We start from the raw sequence: 22,396 nt of genomic DNA, 5'->3' as shown, positions 1-22,396 counted from the left end.
AAAATTCTAACACTGATTCTATTTTTATTTTTTATTAATTATATCTCCACGTTTTTTTTTTTTGGAGTCCCATGTGCATGTTAAACCAATCAGACCCGACCAGATCAGACCAGACTGGAAAATGTTCGTCCCGTAAACGGATAAAACAACCGGCCCGGCTTTTGGCCAACTTCAAATCTGGACATCTTCGGCAATATTAGAGCGAACAGTCAACTACCAAACATGGTTCGACTGACTCGATGTTGGAATTGGATTTGGTATGGCATAGATTGGTTGGTTGCTTGGTTGGTTCGTTCATTGGCACGTTTGGTTCATTCGTTCGACATGGCTAGTTGGCTGTTTTGTTGTTACTCTCTTTTTTGTTGGTTGGAGCCCAAAAAGACATAAAACCAATATTCGCCGAGTTAATGATTGAGGCGGTGCAGGGTGGAGGGGGATGAGGATTGGTTGGAGAAGAAGATGACGACTTGCAAACTAAACTGGTGGAACTGGTAGTCGTGGTATGAACACACGCAATAACAAGCAGCAAAGCGAAGACAAAAACAATAACAACAACAACAAGCACAATCAAACACTTGTCGATACCAACCACCTGTAGAGGGTTATGCGACTGCGCACAGACACTTACCATAGACAACCAACTCGACCACAACAAAAGCGAAGACGGACAGACACACAGACAAGACAGCAATAGCAAGCAAGTCAAACAGCCAGCCAGCCAAACAGTTTGGAAGGAACTTTTGCCCGTGTTTGTGGCTACAAGTCTTGGTTTTGGTAACATAACGAATCAGTGCAACGGCGGCTCTTGAACGGTATTGTTTGGTTAAACGGTATGTTTTCCACACGCTAACGGAACGCATTGAAAGCAAAAAAAAAACTACCGTAGAGGAGATCAACAAAATTCAAATTTTAAATAAATTCCCTACTCTTTTTATTTTTGCTGGGGTAGAGGAAATACAAAACGAAGTGAAAAAATTTGTAATTTTTGTATTTTAAGAAAAACAGAAAATAAACCTCAGAAATCAAGTGGTGTGTGAAAATTTCTATAAAATTTAAAATTTTTTTTTTAAATTTATGATAAATAAGAAAACCGAAAAAAAATATTTGAAAATGAAAACTAAAAAACAAAATTCAAGTGGGTGTTGAAAACCGCAGAAAACACAAGCAATAAAATTAAAACCCACATAGAAACCAAAAAAAGAATAAAAAAATAATAAATAAATAAAAAATCACAAAAATAAAAATGACAAAAAAATATTGTGTTGAAGAAAACAAAAAGTGTTTGAAAAAAAATAAAATAAAAAAAAAAAACTGAAACTTTTAATGTCTCTCATCTCCTCGGCCAAAAATAAGGCCTAATTACTTCGTTTTTGGAAATGAAAAGTGAAAAACGCCCATTTGTCTTGCACCAATAAACATTGCTTCACCACATTACACCAAGAAGAAGAAAAAGAAAAAGGAAAAAATTGAAGAAAAAATCTAAAATTAAAAAAAAAACATTTGGGGCTTTTAAAGGCGCATGCGCCCACTGCTGGTGCTGCTGCAGAAAAGCCATTCGATTGCGCACACATCATTTATTTGTCTAGATTTCGTTTTCCACAAACATTCCAAAACACACACAGAAGACAGTGGCGTGAAGTGTATCACCGTTTTTTTTGCCACTCTTCTCCTTCTGCTCTAGCCACACTCACTCGCTTGCTATTCTTCACCATCCAATGTTGTAGATGATAGCGATGTTGTTATTGTTGTTAGAGTGGCATGCGAAAGCAAAAGTGGTTTCTTTGGATTCAGGTTTTCTCCACTCCTTTTCCTTTCGAAGATGTGTGTTTCTTGTTGTTGTTGTTGTTTTGTGTTATCACTCAAACATATATGCAATGGACCACACTTTGATCTGGTCTATAAGCCCGTTTCTAGTTTTTATGTGAAAATTTGTGAAAAATAAAAAAAAAAACAGCGGAGTGAAGAGTTGTATGAAATTATTGCGTAAATTGGAAACAGGGTGTCCCAAAATTTGGAAGAAAAAATAACAAGTAAAATACCAGCTAAGGTAGGCCGGGCCGAACTTTTAATACCCTCCACCATTTCGAAGGAACTTCAAAAATCTCAAAAAATTTCGAAAACTACCACTTAAATGAAAACCGCATTAGGTTTTAGGGCTGCCATGCTAAGTGTAAAGTAGGCAAATATATGGGGGTTATACGAAGACGTGGACCTGCATACAAAAATTTTTGTCATAGGCTGTAGTACTAATTACGAACTTCAAATACGAAATTCGAAACAATTCCGGTGAATAATGTCGGTAAAATTAATAAAGTATCGAATATCGGGAGGTACCGTTATATGGTGGCAATACGAAGACTTGAACCTGCATACTAAAATTTTTGTCATAGGCTGTAGTACCCATTACGAACTTTAAATACCAAATTTGAAACAATTCTGGTGAATAATGTCGCTAAAATCATCAAAATACCGAATATCGGGAGGTGCCGTTGTATGGGGGCTATATGAAAACGTGGACCTACATCACCCATTTACGAACTTAACCTGCCTACTGGCAAAAGTAGTTTAAAATTTGGATGTAAAAAACTAAAACAATTGGTCATGGTGAAAAAAATTTGCTGCTTGGGCGCCATTTCTAGTATTCGTTAGAAATCCGAAGAACGTGTTTTTATTATTATTATTTATTAATTCTAAGACATTTTAGTAAATAATGGGATCGCCTTTTATTTTTGAATACTCCATGGAAGTAAAATCATAAATCTATCTCAATTGGTAGTAACAAACTTATGATGTTTGAAAAACTTTCATTTCGAAAAATTAGCCTGAGTGCTACCTTAAATAAGACTCCAACACTGAAAAATTTGTTCAACTCGACTACGTTACACTGACTATTCGATTCCAACTTTGTAGCCCTGGTTGTAGATAAAATCAAATCGTCCAATTGTAAAAGCATTTTTCATCTATAAAGACTCGAAATCGAAGTTAAATCGACGACATCGATAATGCGAGAACTCATTCATGTTATAGCCAATAAATCTGAATATAATAAAAATCGGTTGGGAAATGTAGCTAAAACTAAGAAATAACAACACTTCTATATAAGAACCTGACCATTTTTCTATTAGGAAGTTATCTAGTAACTGAAATTCCGAATTTCAGTTTCAAGCCAAACGAATTAAAAAAATTTAGAGAGGAAAATTCTGGCTGGTGACATTGATTTTTTTCCGAAAAGTTTTTATCTCTGGGAACCACAACTGTTCAAGATTCTTGAATCTTAAACCCTATGTGGGGGAGGTACCACAAGGAATGGTCCGATTTCTACCATCTTTATCTTGTGTTAATGGAAATATTAAGATGTACCAAGTCTAAATGGAATCGGATTTTAATTTTGCGTTTTATGAGCTTCATGTATATTCAAAATGTTGAACCTTTGTGGGAGAGGTACTAGAAGGCGTGAACCGATATATCCCATCTTCATAGCAGATCTTGTTTTAGTAAAAATATTGTAATGTGTGTAATTTGAAGACTATCGGATTCTTACATTGCATTTTATAAGAGTTGTAATTATTCAAAATTTTGAACCTTTGTGGGGGAGGTACCAGAAGGAGAGCACCGATATATCCCATTTTCACAGTAGTAGAAATAATGGAATGTGTGAAATATTAAGAGAATCGGATGATCATTTCGGATTTTGAAATCGTTTTGTTTATTCAAAACTTTGACCCTTTTTGGGGAGGTACAGAAAGAAGTGGTCGGATCTCTACCATATTTCTAACAGATCTTGTGTTAATAGAAATATTGAGATGTATCAATTCCGAATGGAATCGGATGATAATTTCGTGTTTAATGAGCTTAACGAATATTCAAAATTTTGACCCTTTGTGGGGGAGGTACCTGACCGAGAACTGAGGCAAATATTAGGATTTGGAGTTGGAGCAAAATCGGATTATCCTTTCCCTTTCTGTGCAGTCAAATATTTTTTGAAAATGTTGACCTTTTGTGTGTGAGGTTGCAGAAGGAGTGCACCGATATTGTCCATCTCCGAACTCGATCTAAGTTTGTAATGTTTTGATGTACCAAGTTTGCATCAAATCGAATACTCCCTCGAGAGTTATCGTGCAGACCATGCAGCCAGACAGAAAGGGGGACGGACATCGCCAGATCGACTCTAAATGTCCTGAAAAGGATTTGGTCCAAAGAGACGTAGGGTCTAAAACCGTTATATCGACGAGGCAAGTTTTGGCAGTATCAAATGATATATACCTTTCGTTGTCGAACATAATTTTAGTTTCTGTACGAAAACTCAGCCCTCAAAAAATTTTCAAAGCAAAAAGTAGTGAAAAATTAAAAACTTGATGGAAAATACAAATATTTGGACAAATTAGTTTCAAACATGTGGAGGTTATTTAGAAATTTCGCATATTTTTTCTAGGCCTACATAAAATTGGCGACTACTTTTGTTAGATAAAGAAAAACTTAATAGTTTGTGTACAATTGTTATTTGACTCTCTTTGCATTTCAAATCATAATTATGTCTTTTGGAAATTATGACAGGAAACTTAGTGGGCTTACTAGCCGACCTTATATAGGCCAAGTATTTTTTTCAATTTGACTTTAAATAAAAAATTGTAGATTTTATAGCCCTACAACACTGGGTAGTGTTTTATACAGATCGCAATTATAGTCCGATCCTCACGAAATTTTTATAAAGGGGTTGAGTTAGGGCTAGAAAATAAGCCTATTGCTTTTGTATGTAAATATTTATATTATATTTGGTTGAAATCAACCAAACAATGAACATTTATCAGATTTTGCTGTCGCTTTACAGCTTGTTTGGTATCGTTAACGTATTATTATTATTATTTTTTTTTTTTGAAAAGGCCGTTTATATCTTTTCCATACCAATAATTTATTTTTGAGGGTAAAGTCGCATCTGGCTTTAACTTTTTGTTTTCTGATTTCCAGACGAATTCTTATTCATTGGATGAGGTTATATATTTAACCAACGCCAGCTAATCTTTCTTACTGGTCATAGAATTTGCTATTGACTCGACCACTTCGTCATACAGATAACCACAATTTTAAAGTCAGATTCAGGCTCTATGAGTCATCATAGAATCTAAAAATTAAAACATTTTTATTACGCATTTTTGGACAATCTGTTTTAGAAAATATACATATTTTTTATCGAAAACATTCCATAGCTTATATTTCTTCTTAAAACAACTATAAATAATATTAAGGTGTGTCTTAAGACGTTTTTCTTCAAAGATTATCCATGATATTTTGCGATTGATTTCGTTCATATGTGTGCGTGTGTGTGTGTTTCTTTTGAAAAATGAATGTAATTTATATAAGACTGTGACTCAAACACATGTTATACAATTTTTGAAATTGCCTAAAAAAGTTTAGATTTCGTGTCTAGGAAATAAATTGAAATTCCATTTAAATTGTTGCTGATTTGCATTTGATTAACTATTTTCGTTTCAAAATTTTATGGACGATAAATTTATGAATATTTTCCAACGATATAAAAACTAGTTTTTTTTTAGAGAGAGATATAATAGATTTGACGAAGTTTATATAAAAGATTTGACAACAAAATGAAACTATTTTTGAAAGATTAATTTTTTTACTGTTTAAAGTTTAATTTTGTGAAACATTTGTTTTAAAATAATATGTTCTATTTCATATATGCAAGAATCTTCTAGTTTTAAAATTTTTTTTCGATATAAATCGGTTGTTTTAGATTCTTGCAGTTCTGAAACAGACAAATAAATAGTAGAGTTGTTAGTTATTAATAAAAAAAAAGTAAATCTGGCATTAGGTTCGATCGGTTCTAACTTTTAAACCCTTCACAATGAGAAAACTTTACTTATATCCGCGATGATTGAATTTTCCAACCGACTTGGAATAGTTATGAGTTTTCAAAATTTTCAAAAATCTGGGTGTGCTTCCCTTACGAGAATCCCGAACAACAAATTATAGAGTATCCATTCATTTTCAACAGAATTGGTCATCGTAGTTAAGTTATTCGAAAATCTGGATTTTCTTTGAATATTTTTTTTGGGGGGAAAAGTTTGAGACAGCCTTTTCGGTTGGAAAATTTTGTCAGAAAAGTTTGAAAAAATAAGATTGCGGAATATAAATTAACCTAGATCCATATTGAACTTTGACAATTTAATTCAATGACAAAGAAACCTCTGAATTTGCAGTGATTTCGTACCAAAATTCACGAGGAGTGTTTGATGTGTTCCCTGACCGGATTTCGGTTAAAAGTCTGTTTTTTCGTTACCCTAAAAATGGCCTCTAATGGATTTGCCTCTAGGCCAGGCATCGGCATCCAACTGTTAGTGGGAAAATGAAGAAAGAAATCAAACTTTAACATAGCCTAGAAAAGTAGCCTAAAGGCGTTAAATTGCACTATTATAGATTCGCTCCAACAGTTTGTGTTAGGCCTTTTTATACCCTCAGCCGTATGGCTACAAACGGGATATATATTATTTGATACGGCCAAAACGTGCCTCATCGAAATAACGATTTTAAACCCTAGGTCTCTTTGAACCAAATCCGTTTCAAAACATTTGGAGTGGATCTAGCGATGTTTGTCCGTCAGTCTGTCTGTCAGGCTGGTGCGCACGTTAACTCTTGAAGGGAGTATCCGATTTGATCGAAACTTGGTACGTCGTAATATTATTATTAAACTTAGATCGAGTTCGGAGATTGCAAATATCGATCCACTTCTTCTGGTCGAAATGTTCAAAAACAACTGCTCCAACTTTGCAGATCTTAATCAGTGCTACGTCAGGTCCGAAAATGGACAACATTGGTCCATTACATCAAGTACTCCTTCACAAAGGGTCAACATTGTGAATAATTATCACTCTTATAAAATGTGATATATTGGTCCGATTGTGGTATGAAATAGAATATATGGGTTCACTCCTTCTGATACCTCCCCCACAAAGGGTCAACATTTTGAGTTACCAAAACAATCATAAAAACTGAAATAAGTATCCGGATCTCTTCATATTTCACACATCTTATTATTTCTACCAACAGAAAATCTGCTTTACATATGGAATATATCGGTCCTCTCTTTCTGCTACCTCCCCCACAAAGGGTCAACATTTTGAATATCCATGAAGCTCATAGAACACGAAATTAACATTCAACATTCCATTCGGACTTGGCAGATCTCAATATTTCCATCAACACAAGATATGTTATAAAGATGGTAGAAATCGGACCATTCCTTCTGATAGCTCCCCCCACAAAGGGTCAAAGTTTTCAATAACCAAATGATTATAAAATCCGAATTAAACATCCGGTTGTCTTCATACTTTACACATCACATTATTTCCACTAACACAAGGTCTGCTGTGAAGAAGTTATATTGGTCCTCTCTTTCTGCTACCTTCTCCACAAAGGGTCAACATTTTGAATATCCATGAAGCGCATAAAACGCAAAATTCGCATTCGATTCCATTCAGACTTGGTACATTTTAATATTTCCATTAACACAAGATCTGTTACAAAGATGGCAGAGATCGGACCATTTCTTTTGGTACCTCCCCCACATAGGGTTGAAGATTTAAAAAGAAAATGCTCAAAGAAAGCGAAATAAGCATCCAACTTTCTTCAAATTTCACACATCAAATTTCACACATTGTGAAAATTATAGATATCTGCGAACCCCTTCTAGCACAATTTTCAATACTTTCATATGTCATAACTTGAGAAAATCTAAATATTTCTCTCAACCAGAAATCTGATCTGAAATTGGATATAAATGTTCGATTTTCTTGTAATTTTGCCCATAAAAATATTTTTACCTGCATTAGATGGAATATGGAAATGGAATGCTTCGGTCGACCATATCTGGTACTTCATGCTCATTTTAACATTTTCTTCAACAAAAGTGAAGGAAGTAGTCGATATAGTCCAAACCTGGTATGTCGCAATATTTATATCATATTTATTTAGGGCCGATACGAAATGGTCAATATTGGCATATTCCTTCGGAACCTACTCAATAGAGGGTCAACAATTTGAATAAGTCAAAATATATTTAAATCATCGATCATTGGCTGAGGGTATATATTTGTAGGCAGAACCGACTGATACTTTTTAACTTGTAATTATTATTATTTTTATGTGAATTCTTCATTTCAATATTATTATAAAATAAATACAATTCAAGTTTTTTTACAAATTACCACATCTACCACTCTGTTCTCGTTATGTCCCACAAAGTTAATTCAATTCAAGGCAAGCCATGAAATTTATGAATAAAATTTTCAATATCCATTTTTTTTTATTAATTTAAAATAATATTTAGTTGGTCATCTAAGTTTGATTGTCGAAAAAATGAATTTGTTATTTCCTAATCGACCTACAAAAACAGGCAACAACAAAAGCCAATAGAAACAATTTGCATTCGGGGGAATTTCAAATTGCGAAAAAAATAAAAAAAAAGAATTGTCAATTTACCAAATGAAAAACTAACAGAAAACACAACAGCAAACAGATAACGGCTATGGAATTCACTTGGATTTTTCAAGAGGCGGAGGGTGAGAGAGAGAGAGACACACACACACAAAAAGAAGCCTAAAAAACAACGGAACCAAATCATTCGCCAAATGTCAAATAAAATTACCACATCGGCAATCAATCAACTCGATAAAATACCTACCAACATTCACACAATTTTATATATTTTTATAGTCTATTGCAATATCATAAAATTTTATTTTTTTGTCTTTTCTTTCTTTGCAGTTTTTTAATAAAGCGAAATTAAACAAAAAAATATCTCCCTGCTCCCCCCGAAAAATATCAATAAAAAGGAGAGCAAACGAAACGAAAGAAGAAAAAAAAAGAGTTGTAACTGGGGAAGAAGTAGAAGAAGAAAAAAAATTGTTGTTCACATAAAATTGCAACAAAATTTGCAATCAAACGACGACGTCAATATAAACCAGATTGAAACCCTAAATAAACGTTGCAAAGAGTAAACGCGCGGTTTTTTTGGCCGTCCTAACCGCACTACCAACCGACCAACAAAAAATAGTTTTCTCTGTGTTTGTATTACTTTGTGAAAAACCGGCCGACGGATAGAAAAAATAAAAACGGATATCACTGCGAGAGAGTCAACCACGTTGTTGGTCGTTGTCGCGCCCGGTCTTTTGTTTTTGTGACTTGGCTCCTGTTGCTGCCAGCCTGCCTGCTATTCAATAAATTATAGACATAAAAAGCACCAAAATGCTTCCGGTAAGTACCGCAAACAAGACAAATTTTTAGTTTGTTTTTTTTTGTTTTTGGTTTTTGTGTCCACAAAATCCAAACATTACTTTGTAATATTGCCACACAGTTAAGTCGAGTTGAGGAAAGGCAGGGTTGTCGTGTTTTATTTTTTATACCCTCCACCATAGTATGGAGGTCTTTCCGTTTGTAACACCTCGAAAAATACATTTTAGACCCCACAAATATTCTTGATCAGGATAAAATTCTATGTCGATTTAGCAATGTCCGTCCGTCTATGGAAATCACTCTAGCTTCCGAACGTAATGAAATAAGTTGATAAAAATTTACTGAAATGTGTATTATGTCTGCAGGACTTTTGGTATTGAAAATGGGCCATGTAGATCCACATCTTCGTATAACCACCTTATAACGGTATGCCCCGATATTCGGTATTTTGATGATTTTAACGACATTATTTACCGGAATTATTTCAAATTTTGTATTTGAAGTTCGTAATGTATACTACAGCCTATGCCAGAAAATTGTCTGTGCAGGCTTATGACAAAAGTTGCGTATGCAAGTCCACGTCGTCTTATAGACCCCAATATATGGCTACATTCGGTATTTTTAAGAGTTTAACAGAATTTTTAATGGATTTTAATTTTTGGAAAATTGCCAAATTTGTACCAAATAGTGGAGGGTATTCAAAGTTCGGTCGAACTTACAGATTTCTTAACTTGTTTAATTTTGATTTTCATCCAAATATTCAAAAAAATCAAGATTTTTTACAATTATAGGAAACCCCGAGTAGATTATTAAAGCAGAGCTAAAAATAGAAGGCTCATGTACCGGCGTTTTGATGTGTTACATTACAAAGTAATCTACAGGGTGAGATAGAAAAATGCAACAAATTTCATTGAATGAAAGCAAAAATGTCGGAAATAGCATCAAATAATAAGTTTAGATTTGTTCGAATTGGTTACCTTTGGCACGAATAATGGCCTTCAAACGGCCAATGAAACACGCTGTTACACGCTGCTCGAATGTTGCTCTGCGGTACTTTGGCCCATTCCCGGCGAAGCGCTTGTTTGGGATGATAATATTAGGCATTTACTCTGATGCTTTAGTGATGATTACTACGAGCGCAGTTCGATTATCTGCTGTTATGGTGGCCCACCCCATCACCATGGCCGGGGCTTGAGTTTTGGTGGCCAACCGAAGCTGCACATTTTCAGCTGACCTCTTTGGCAAGCAACGAATGTTTTCTCATCGAAGAAAACCAAATTCGGCAGTTCACCACGTTCGGCCAACCGAAGCAACTCTTTAGCTATTTTGAGTCTATTTTCTTTCTGTTGCGGTATAAGTTATTGCACTTTTTAGAATCTCAACGGCTGTAACCCGAGCTTATTTTTCAATATTTGCCGAATGGAATATTGCGATATGTTCAGCTCACGTGTCATTTTTCGGCCACTGCGAGGCGGGTTTCGAATCTTTCGAACCATTTCTGCTGATTTTTTTGATTTCTTCCGTCCACTTCCTTGGCGTCGCGCTGCGCTACCAGTATCACGGTAACGAGCAATGGTGCGAGACACAAAAGATTTATTCACATTTAAATGCTGGAGTGCTCTAACGATAGGCACTTGTGGTTTTCCAGTCAAATATAAAGAAATCACCATATCACGCTTGAATCCCATCACGAATAACTTTTTTCTGAAAAATTCACACCAAAATGCTTTTTTACGCTTGTAAACAATATAATGAGCCTTCGCAGGTATAATTTTAACAGCTGTCGGACGAATGGCTTTGAAATGACAGCAGTCTGAAGTTGGTTGCAGTTTTTTTCATCTCACTCTGTATCTTAAGCTCTACTTTCATAATCGGCTGGGGTTTTCCTGTAAATATTGAAAACAGTTAATTTTTTAAGTTTTTTTTTTTTAATAAACTGTTTGCCCTTTTCTCAATCTGCCTTTAATGAAACGAATTTTGTGTAAAAATACCAAACACGACAACCCTACTCTCTCTCCTCTTCATGGACTTTGGCTTGCGGACAATTTTCCTTTACAATATTTTTCTTTACAATATGTTTCAAGTTGTTGTTTTTGTTTTTGATATCGTTTCTGTTTGGTTATGTTTTTGTTCCTCTCTCTCCATCTCGATTTTTTTTTTAATTTTTGTTTAGGTAGTTTTATTGGTCAAGAGTTTCCTTTTGGCTATTTTGTGTTCAATTTCAACAACAACAACAACAAATTATGTGGAGAGTGTGTGTTTTTTGTCTTTAAATTTTTTAATTAAAATGCAAGAAGTAATATCAAACAAATCGTAAAGAAAATAACACACCAACAAATGCATGACAACAACACAATTTTTTTTTTTATCAATTGTCCCCCCTCATCAATCAGGTTCCCATTGGGTTTTCAGGGACATTTGGTGTAAGAGAGGTGTAATATACCAGTTTTGGTTTTGTTTTTCAACTCTTATCACTTGCAATTATTTTTTTGAAATAAATGATGATTACACTTGAATGTGGCGCGGTATTTTTTTTTTTTTGGTTGAGGAAAGAGATCCAAAGGAAATCTGGTCTGTTATGCAATGAAATGCATCTGACAACTAAGTCTTGTCACAGGGAAGTTGTTGCCTTAAATACTTCCTTTAAAATTTTATAAATTTGAAATAATTTTTTTTTTCAGTTATTAAAAATAAATTAAAATAATTTGAAGGAAAAATAAGAAATTAAGTGAAATTTCCAAGTGTCGGAAACGTGTTCGGATATTGGGGAATGTGTTAAGAGTTTACTTCGAAATTTTTAGCATTTTAGTATTTAACTAGCGTAAAATATATTGTGTAACATCTACTTACCTGTGAACATTGAGTTTTCCTACATCTATTTGTCATTTAATTTAACCTTGAAATCACCCTAAGAAGATTTACAAGTATGGCTAAACTGATAATAAATTCTTGGAAGTCATAATCGACTTCAATTGTGTTAGGAAAATGTTTAAGTCCGCGATGGCTAGTATTCTTCTAAAAATGGAGGGTGTATTAATTCTATCCCTCCGTTAACAGGCACCTGAAATATTCGAAAAATATCTTATAAGTTATATATTCTAAATCAAGTGATGTATTAGAGAAGATCAATTAATCTTCTGGAGAGGATCAAGTGATCTTCTATAGAACACCAAGAATATCTTCTTTCTATCTATCTATTATCTATATATTAAATCAGTTGATCTTATTCTTAGAGAAGAAAATTGACCTTCTTATAGAAGATCAGTTGATCATATTATAGAATATCGGTTGAGCTTCTTGATCTTCTTATAGAAGATCAATTGATCTTCCAATAAAAAATTAGTTGATTTTCCTATAGAAGATCAACGGAGCTTCTATAAGAAGATCAACTGATCTTCTAGGGAAAATCAACCGATCTCCTAAAAGAAAATCAACTGATATCCTAAAATTTGTCTTCTGAATGAAGATCAACTGATCTTGAACAAAATCAAATGGTCTTCAGATCGTCCATACGATCCATTGATGTCCGTTAACAATTTATCTTTCTTTAGATCCCAGGAAAAACTTCCATTACCCAATAATGGGTTTCCTAATCAAGTTTTGGTAATCGTAATTCCTTACAAACCTGAAAAATGTAGCCATGCTTTGGCCACTAAAAGTCGATTATATAAGTACTTATTTATCGACTTTGTTCACATAAAGTTGTCGACTTTTAGTGACCAAGGCAGAACTACTTATTTCGGGCGCCATCTACTTGAAAAAATAAATGGTATGTAGATTGGCTTGTAAGGAGTTGCGATTGCCACTACTTGATTAGGGAACAGCTTATTTCGTGCGATAGTTCCTGCATTAATAATGGGTTGGTAAGCCGATTTGTAATTTCTATCTCAACAAGTCATCTTATTATATCATGTTTTATTCGTTTGTCGACACCGAGTCTCGGCCTTTTTTTTTACTCTCTTTGATAACTTTACTAATTACCTCATAATGAGGAAAATAACTTATTTTAATGTTTATTTTTTTTTAGAAAAATAAAGCATTATTTTAGGCTTACTGGTAATAGTAGTGTGCTCATATTGACTTTTATTCCATATTTATACCCTACAACACTATGTGTTGGGGGTATTATAAGTTTGATTGGGCCAAAAATTATGTAACACCACGAAATATTGATTTCCCACATAGGAAAGTATATATGGATCTTCCTATCTCGCCGAGCTGAGTCGATCTAGCTATGTATGTCCGTCCGTCCGTCTGTCCGTCTGTCCGTCTGTCCATGTTAATTTGTAATCACTCTACAGGTCGCAATTATGGCCCGATCTTCACGAAATTTAGAATGGAGGTGGGGCTAGGGTCAGAATAGAACCCTATTTCTTTTGGAGATGATCGCCAAATGTTTAGGGGTTGAAATGGACCAAATACTGAAAAAATGTCGGATTTTGCAGTAGCTATACAGGTCGCAATTATAGACCAATCGACGCGGAATTTCGCATGTAGCTAGAGTTTAGAGCGGGGAAGAAGCCTACCAATTTGGGTGGTCATCGGATAATATTTAGCGGGTAAAATAGGCCATATCTTTTTTGTTCAAAAAATTCAAAATTTTTCACTAAACCGCGAATATTTTAAATCCCGGCGGATTCACAAAGCCATGACAAGGTTACTTCTGACCTTTACATTGATGTTAAGATCCAAAAAATCGGATATATAGCAAAATATGTGCGATATATATGTCTATCGAAGAGGATATGCTTGAAAGATCTCTTATATGTCGAGAACGGCTGAACTGATTTCGACAGTTCTCATTAATTCAGAATGGCCTCTTGGCAGGAAAGAAAAAAGGTCTGAAAAAATCTCATAAAAATATCTCTCTAAAGATGAAAATATTGATTTTCTAACATTTTCTCATATTTTTTCAATTTTGTCATATTTTTGGCATATTTTCATTTTGAATTAAACATTTGGTAATATTTCTACAACTAACAAAACTAAGTAGTTAGGATATCAGGATATCATATACAGATCGCATTTATGACCCGATCCTTACGAAATTTTGCATGGGGATAAGATGAGGGTCAGAATAGAAGCCTACTCTTTTTGGAGATGATCGCCATATATTTAGGGGTTGAAATGGACCAAAAAACTGCAAAATTGTCAGCAGGTCGTAATTATCGCCCGATCCTCAGGCACATTTGAATGGGGGTTACTGGACATTGCAAAAGCCAAGCAGTTTTGGATGGCCATCCAAAAATATTCAATGTGTGAAATAGTTTGCCAACTTTTGTAGACAAAATACGAAAATGTCCATTGCAGTGACTTTTTGGAGAATTCACAAATACAGGAAAGACGTACTTCTGACTATTTCGTTAACGCTGATTTCGTTGAAGAATATAGTCAAATGTCTGTATCTCATATAGATGAGTTTCAGTCAAAAACCAATAATAAATGTTAATCTTTTGCCACTTCTGAGAGATCAAAAGTCTATGGGAAATATTGGTTCCAGATCTAGGAAGACCATTTACGTGCAACATCTACCAATAAATTGGAAATGAGCAAATTAGCAAATTATTTGTCACAATATCTTGTGGAATCCTTTCGAGTATCTCGCCAATATAAACTGTATCGTTTATTATAGTGTTGTAGGGTATTCAACGGTCGGCCCCGCTCGACTGTAGCCTTTGCTTACTTGTTTTTTTTACTTTTAGTATGAAATTCCTATTGAAATTATCCTTTATTTTTTAGAGTAAAATTGGTTTCCTTCTTATTTCCTATCTGCTTTCACTATGTTTTTATGAAAGCGGTAACATGAACTCAAACTGGGCCTACTTTAAGCTTTATTAAAAACGAAGAAATCGTTTCTAAATTACGCAATCAAAAAGCCAAGCGAATTTGGTATGGCCTTTCAACGTTACCATATTTACGCAATACATTTCAAAAAATATGCGAATCGAATGTCTCTACCAAAACCAAGGGGAGATACGCGAACAGAGTCTTCATTTAACCAGTTTCACCATATTTGAATTTTATTTTTCAAAACCAAAACACCAATAACAGTTATACTAAATCGAAAGCCGAAACGTTCAAAATCGCTGACTAAAAATAAAGATGGCACCAAGACCATCGCCGCCGCCACTGATCTTCTTAATTTTATTCAAAAACTGCCTTGTGAAGGTCGTTTAGTTCGATTCAGTTCTATTTTTTTTCGTTCAATTTAATTTAATGCGATAATAAATGAATGGGGTTTTTGGTATTTTTCTCTCTCTCCCTCTCTCTCTCTCTCTCTTTTGCTGAGTTTCTTTGTTGCTGCCACAGTTGAACAGGTTGAAAACGAATTTAAAACATGGCCTGAACAGAAGAAAAAATGTTAACTTTTGATCTGGGCCTTAATTTTAACACGCTTCTTTTTCTTTGTGGTCATAAATTATTTATGTTTTACTACGAACTAGAAAAAAAATCTCATGTTGTTGGTGTTGTTGTACAACAAATTTATTATGTAACACAATATCAACGTCTCCGAATGGGGAGAAAAAAAAAAAGTGAAATCAATTAATTTACAACATTCCATAAAATAAAAACTTGAAAAGGTGTTTTTTCGTGGTCTAAAATTTTAATCAAAACGTTTTTCAACTTTTGTTTTCTTTTTTTTTAATTTTGGGTGCGTAAAATGAATTGTGACTTTTAATTTATTCTATTTTAAAACAAATATTATGATTTATGGTGAGTTTATGATTGGAGCTTGATCACGGAATTCTTCTTCCGTTCTTTTGTGACAGACAGAAAACTAATATTTTTTGAGAGTATAATGGGTGATGATGGACCACAATCATAATGGATAAACTATGTTCAATGCCATTTTCTATTTTGTTTGAATATTATCAAAATTTGTAGCCATTAAAAACAAAAAATAAACTTTTTTTATATTTCTACTAATTTAAATATATGAATCAATGCTATTTTTATACCCTACACCACATAGTGGTAAGGGTATTATGTCTTTGTGCATTTGTTTGTAACAGACAAGAGGAAACGAGATAGACCCATAGTTACTTTTGAGAACCTTCATAGAATCACTTTCTGAGTCGATTTATGCATGTCAGTCCGTCTGTCCGTCCGTCCGTCCGTCCGTCCGTCCGTCCGTCCGTCTGTCCATGTATTCTTGTGAACAAAATGCAGGTCGCATTTATTATCCGATTGAGATGAAATTTTCCAAACAATATTTTTTTGGCCCAAGGACGAACCCTATTGAAATTGGTGAGAATCGGATCAAATTTAGATATAGCTCCCATATATATCTTCATCCGATTTCGGGTTAAATGTGCACCAAATGGCCAATATCAGCCCAAATGGCCCGAATTTTGGCACATGTGACCGAGATTAGCCTTAAAGCAAATACAACAAATTTGGAGAAAATCGGTTCAGAAACAGCTATAGCTCCCATATATATATTCATCCGATTTCGGGTTAAATGTGCACCAAATGTCCACTATCAGTCCAAATTACCTGAATTTTGGCACACCCAACCGAGTTCGGCCTAGAAGCAAGTATATCAAATTTGGAAAAAATCGGTTCAGATATAGCTATAGCTCCCATATATATCTTTCATCCGATTTGGTGTTTAAGCCTCTCACATTCGTAATATGCACTCCACAAGAATGATATTTGGTACCAGATATAAGATACAGCCCAGAAATAGCTGTTTGTAATTTTATCGAAATCGGTTCAGATTTGGATATAGCTCCCATATATATCTTCATCCGATTTCGGGTTAAATGTGCACCAAATGGCCAATATCAGCCCAAAAGGCACGAATTTTGTCACATGTGACCGAGATTAGCCTTAAAGCAAATACAACAAATTTGGAGAAAATCGGTTCAGAAACAGCTATAGCTCCCATATATATATTCATCCGATTTCGGGTTAAATGTGCACCAAATGTCCACTATCAGTCCAAATTACCTGAATTTTGGCACACCCAACCGAGTTCGGCCTAGAAGCAAGTATATCAAATTTGGAGAAAATCGGTTCAGATATAGCTATAGCTCCCATATATATCTTTCATCCGATTTGATCTTTAAGTCCCTAACATTCCTACTATGCACTCCACAAGAATGATATTTGGTACCAGATATAAGATACAGCCCAGAAATAGCTGTTTGTAATTTTATCGAAATCGGTTCAGATTTGGATATAGCTCCCATATATATCTTCATCCGATTTCGGGTTAATTGTGCACCAAATGGCCGATATAAGTCCAAATGGACTGAATTTTAGTACATCGGACCAAATTCAGCCTAGAAGTATATCAAATTTAGTGAAAATCGGTTCAGATATAGATATAGCAACCATATATATGTTTCATCCGATTTAGAGTTTTAGTCCCATACATTCGTAATATTCACTCCACAACCGTGATATTTGGTACCAGGTATTAGATGGAGCACAGGAATAGATGTTTTAAATTTTATCGAAATCGGTTCAGATTTGGATATAGCTCTCATATATATCTTCATCCGATTTCGGGTTAAATGTGCACTAAATTGTCAATATCAGCCCAAATCACCAGTCTAGAAGATAATACGTAAAATTTGGAGAAACCCGGTTTAGAGATAGCTATAGTTCGTAAAATGCACGATAGAATTAGATAGATTTTGATTTTGTACCAAATATCTCATAGAGCTCTGAAATGCCCTGTATAAACCTTTTTACGAGAGCTCTACTAAATATGCATAGTGGTGTAGGGTATCATATAGTCGGTCCCGCCCGACTTTTGAGCTTTCCTTACTGGTTTAAACTCGAAATCGAACGAGACAATATGGCGTTAATCTCGAGCAACACGAGTTGTAAATTCAAATGAGGTCTATCTTTAAATTTGCTAATATACTGACAATATTTGTTTATTCTATTGTGTTTGTCTCAAAACTGATTTGAGATGTGACACTCTTTGAGTCAATGATAGGTATGATACTATGCCCAATGTTGGGAGAGTTTGGTTCTCTTCGAGATTAACCTTCACATTATTTACACAGATCGATTTCAACCCAGCAAAAACTTGGAAGTTTTTTTCTGCTCTCAGGAGCAAGCCTGCTCGTATCTGAGAAAGTTTAATGGTTGTGGAATCAACCTTAATATTTTTTCCGAAAAGTCAAATATATTTTAAAGCTTTTTTTATTTTAACATTAAAATAACTAACTTGTCATTTATACTTCAAGCTATAGCTTAATTGTATTTTAAAGTATACAATTTGTTGTTCATCATTTTACAAGAGCGAACATAAATTTAATTTTTCTCAATAATGTCAATTTATTAACACTTTGATTGATTTGCAATCATCATCATCAAACTCATCAACTTTTTAATAAAAGGAGGTTTTCGTACTGAAGGCATTCGTTTCAGTGTTCTCTTAACAATAGTTGCAAATTAAGGTCAATAATTTTTTTCGGAGTTAATATTATTAGATAGTTGTTATTAATAAATGGCAGTCATGTCGATCAAAGACAACATTTATCATTTCAACGTTGATTGGAAACTCATCACCAGAGTAGCAATGTTTTAAAAGGCTGAAGGCTAAATATGCCGAAGCATTTGTATCTTTTAAATTCGGACTTGTATTGCCCATTTGATATATATATATATATATATATATATATATATATATATATATATATATATATATATATATATATATATATATATATATATATATATATATATATATATATATATATATATATATATATATATATATATATATATATATATATATATATATATATATATATATATATATATATATATATATATATATATATATATATAGGAGCTATATCCAAATCTGAACCGATCTTGATAAAATTTGGCAAATATATTTCTGAGCTGTATTTCATATATTTCCCTGAATATCGTTGTTACGTGGTGCATATTAAGGCTGTGGGTAACAAATATAACAAATCGAATGAACAGTATATATGGGAGCTATAGCTATATTTGAAACGATCTTCACCAAATTTGACATACTAGATTCTAAACTCAATTCGGTCGTAAGTGCCAAGTTTCATCCCATTTGGGCAAATATTAAACGTTTGGTGCACAATCCAAGGTAAATTGGACGAAGTTATATATGGGAGCTATATCCAAATCTGAACCGATCTCGATAAAATTTAGCAAATGTATTTCTGAGCTGTATTTGATATATTTCCCCAAATATTGTTGTTGCAGAGTGCATATTATGGCGGCGGTGGACAAAAATAACAAATCGGATGAACAATATATATGGGAGCTATAGCTATATCTGAACCGAATTCGATCAAATTTGGCATACATATTTTCAGGCCTAATTTGGTTGTATGTGCAAAATTCCATACAATTCGGGCTGATATTACACGTTTGGTGCACAATAAAAGGCAAATCGGACGAAGATATATATGGGAGCTATATCTAAATTTTTACTCATTATCTCCAATTTCACTAGGGTTGGTCCTTGGGCCAAACAAATGATTTGTGCAAAATTTCATCTGGATAGGGCAATAAATGCGAACTGTACTTTGTTCACAAAAATACATGGACAGACGGACGGACGGACGGACGGACATGCATAAATCGACTCAGAATGTGATTCTATGCAGATCTTCAAAAAGGAACTATGGGTCCATCTCGTTTCCATTTGTCTGTTACAAACAAATGCACAAAGACATAATATCCTGACCACCTTGACCATTGATTTAGAATTGTGGTTGCATGGCAAAAATGATGTAACATTTGAACGGTTAGATATTCTTAAATAATTTTAGCTTTTTTTGGGCAGGCGAAGTATTATCCTTCAAATGAAAGTGTCTCTTCAAAAATTACATCATTTCGATCTGATAAATCGAATTCCGAATTACTGTGCCCCATTGGTTTCAATTCTTTGTCTTTTTGAAATTCATTTATTATTTTTTGAATACTATATACCGAGATCCTCTAAATCATACCACATTCCAAGCAGTAATTAAATGCGATTCTTAATTATTTTTATTATTATTATTATCTTGAAGTATATAAAGCTTTATCTTATCGTGCTTCATGACATTTAGAATTTTTCTGGCGTCCAATAAAAGATTTGTTCAACGAAAAAAAAAAAAAATTCTTTCGTTTAATTAACCGGTTGGATATAATACAAGAATTAACTGATTTTTTTTTGTTCTACGTTTCACATTAAAGGTATATGCAAATTTATTAAATATTAATGAAGATGACCAGCAAGAATGACAAAAAAAAAAAAACACATGCAAATACCATTAATCCTCGTTTGAATATTCTAAGAATTGAAGTAGAACCGCTGAACGGACTGACTCTTAGATCTCTCTGGCTGATAGATTCTTATTTTGCAAATTATTGTTAATATTTAACAACCACAACGACAACAACAATAATAATCCCACAACCAGGTTTTAGCTTTTTGCGGAATAAATAAACAAATGAAATATAAGCCAATTTTACAAAAAAAAAAAAAAAAAAAAAACAAAAAGAGACGTAAAAAATACATTATGTCTGAGTACTTTTTGTACCCCTCACTCCACCACTTGCCTATCCCTATCTCCTCAGAATAGTTTTGTCTAGCTATGCTGTCCTGCTGACTCATATATCAAAAGTTATGCAGCTCGCTATGTTGTTGTTGTTTCGAAGTAGATTTTTGAAGTACTATTTGTGTTTTTTTTATTCGTTGTTGTGCCCTGTATTGGAATTGTCTGCGATAGAGATACTATCATGAGAGCATTTTTTTAATGGATCTGATGTTTGCTGAGGTTTTATAGACCCCCCAAACCTTCTTCCCCTCTGAAACCCATACCCATACTTCTTTAATACTTTTGTTCATCATTCAGTTGTCTAAAATAACATTATTACGAGAAGTGTATCCATGGAATGGAGTGGGGAGGGGGGAGGGTATGCCAAACATCGCACAATACAGTAGCTGGCGGCAATGCACCATCATTGTGATGTACGAAACATACGTATACATATTCAAACATACATATGTATAGTAGATGCTAAAGTTTGTGTTTGCATTGCCTACGAACCCACTCTCCAATATTCCCTCTCACAATCGCACAATCTCTCACACACACATTACGTTACGTTACATTACATTACGTATACGGAACCGAAATTTACTTTTTTTTCGTTTGTTGTAGTTTTGTTGCATTTCATTTCGTTTCGCTTGTTTTTCTCCAGTTTCTTTCAAGTCTATGCAACAAATACTCCATAAAACTGAACTGAAATTGAATATGAAGTTAACTCGCTGGCTGTCTGACTGTTTGCTTGGCTTCTGTTGGCCACTTTTTTTTCTCGCCAAAGCTTGGAATGCAAAACAATGTGTATTTTTGGAAAAGATCTAAAACAAAATTCACATAATGCGAGTGCAATAAAGTACACCAACACACACACACTCCTATACACATACACATGCATATATCTGTTTTACGCTTTTATTTTATTCGATGTCGTTTATTTGCCATTCGGAAATATGATCATTTGTCTGAGTACTACTGGTGCCCTAGGAACAGAGGCATGCGACAAAATAAGTAACAACAACAACGAGAATCTATTTTATTCAAGCATATCAATATTAATGTTGGCCCTGCCAACATGGGAAGCTGCTGCCGCTGCAGGTGGATTTAAACGTAACTAATGGACATGTATTAACAAACCTTAGACTAACAAAAGTGTTAGGATTTTGTAGAAAGGTGGATTGAAGTTTGGAAATTTTTGGGATAGAAATTTTGGAAAATTTACAATTTCTCGAATTCGGTAACAAAGGAAATTGTTTACATTAAAATATTCATTTTTTCGATATCGAATGCGAAAAATTGCTTCAGTTTTTTATACCCTACACCACAAGGTGGTCAGGGTATTATATCTTTGTGCATTTGTTTGTATTAGGCAAAATGAAACGAGATAGACCCATAGTTCCTTTTGATGATCTGCATAGAATCACATTCTGGGTCGATTTATGCATGTCCGTCCGTCCGTCCGTCTGTCTGTCCGTTTTGTAAACAAAGTACAGTTCGCATTTATTCCCCTATCCAGATGAAATTTTGCACAAATCATTTGCTTGGCCCAAGGACGAACCCTATTGAATTTGGAGATAATCGGTCAAAATTTAGATATAGCTCCCATA

General features: G+C 34.1%; 1 protein-coding gene across 1 annotated transcript in view; it reads left to right on the top strand.

The window, feature by feature from the left end:
• The first annotated feature begins 462 nt into the window (after positions 1-462).
• LOC101900050 (uncharacterized) overlaps positions 463-22,396 on the top strand; it is a 186,190-nt gene continuing 164,256 nt past the window's right edge. The window contains 2 exon segments of the mRNA XM_059128199.1: positions 463-1,029; positions 8,779-9,267. Coding sequence (XP_058984182.1) covers positions 9,259-9,267 — 9 coding nt within the window. The 5' untranslated portion in view covers positions 463-1,029; positions 8,779-9,258.

The sequence above is a fragment of the Musca domestica genome, unplaced genomic scaffold, assembly GCF_030504385.1.
Source record: "Musca domestica strain aabys unplaced genomic scaffold, Musca_domestica.polishedcontigs.V.1.1 104, whole genome shotgun sequence".
NCBI lineage: Eukaryota > Metazoa > Arthropoda > Insecta > Diptera > Muscidae > Musca > Musca domestica.
This window is presented reverse-complemented; position numbering and strand designations above follow the sequence as displayed.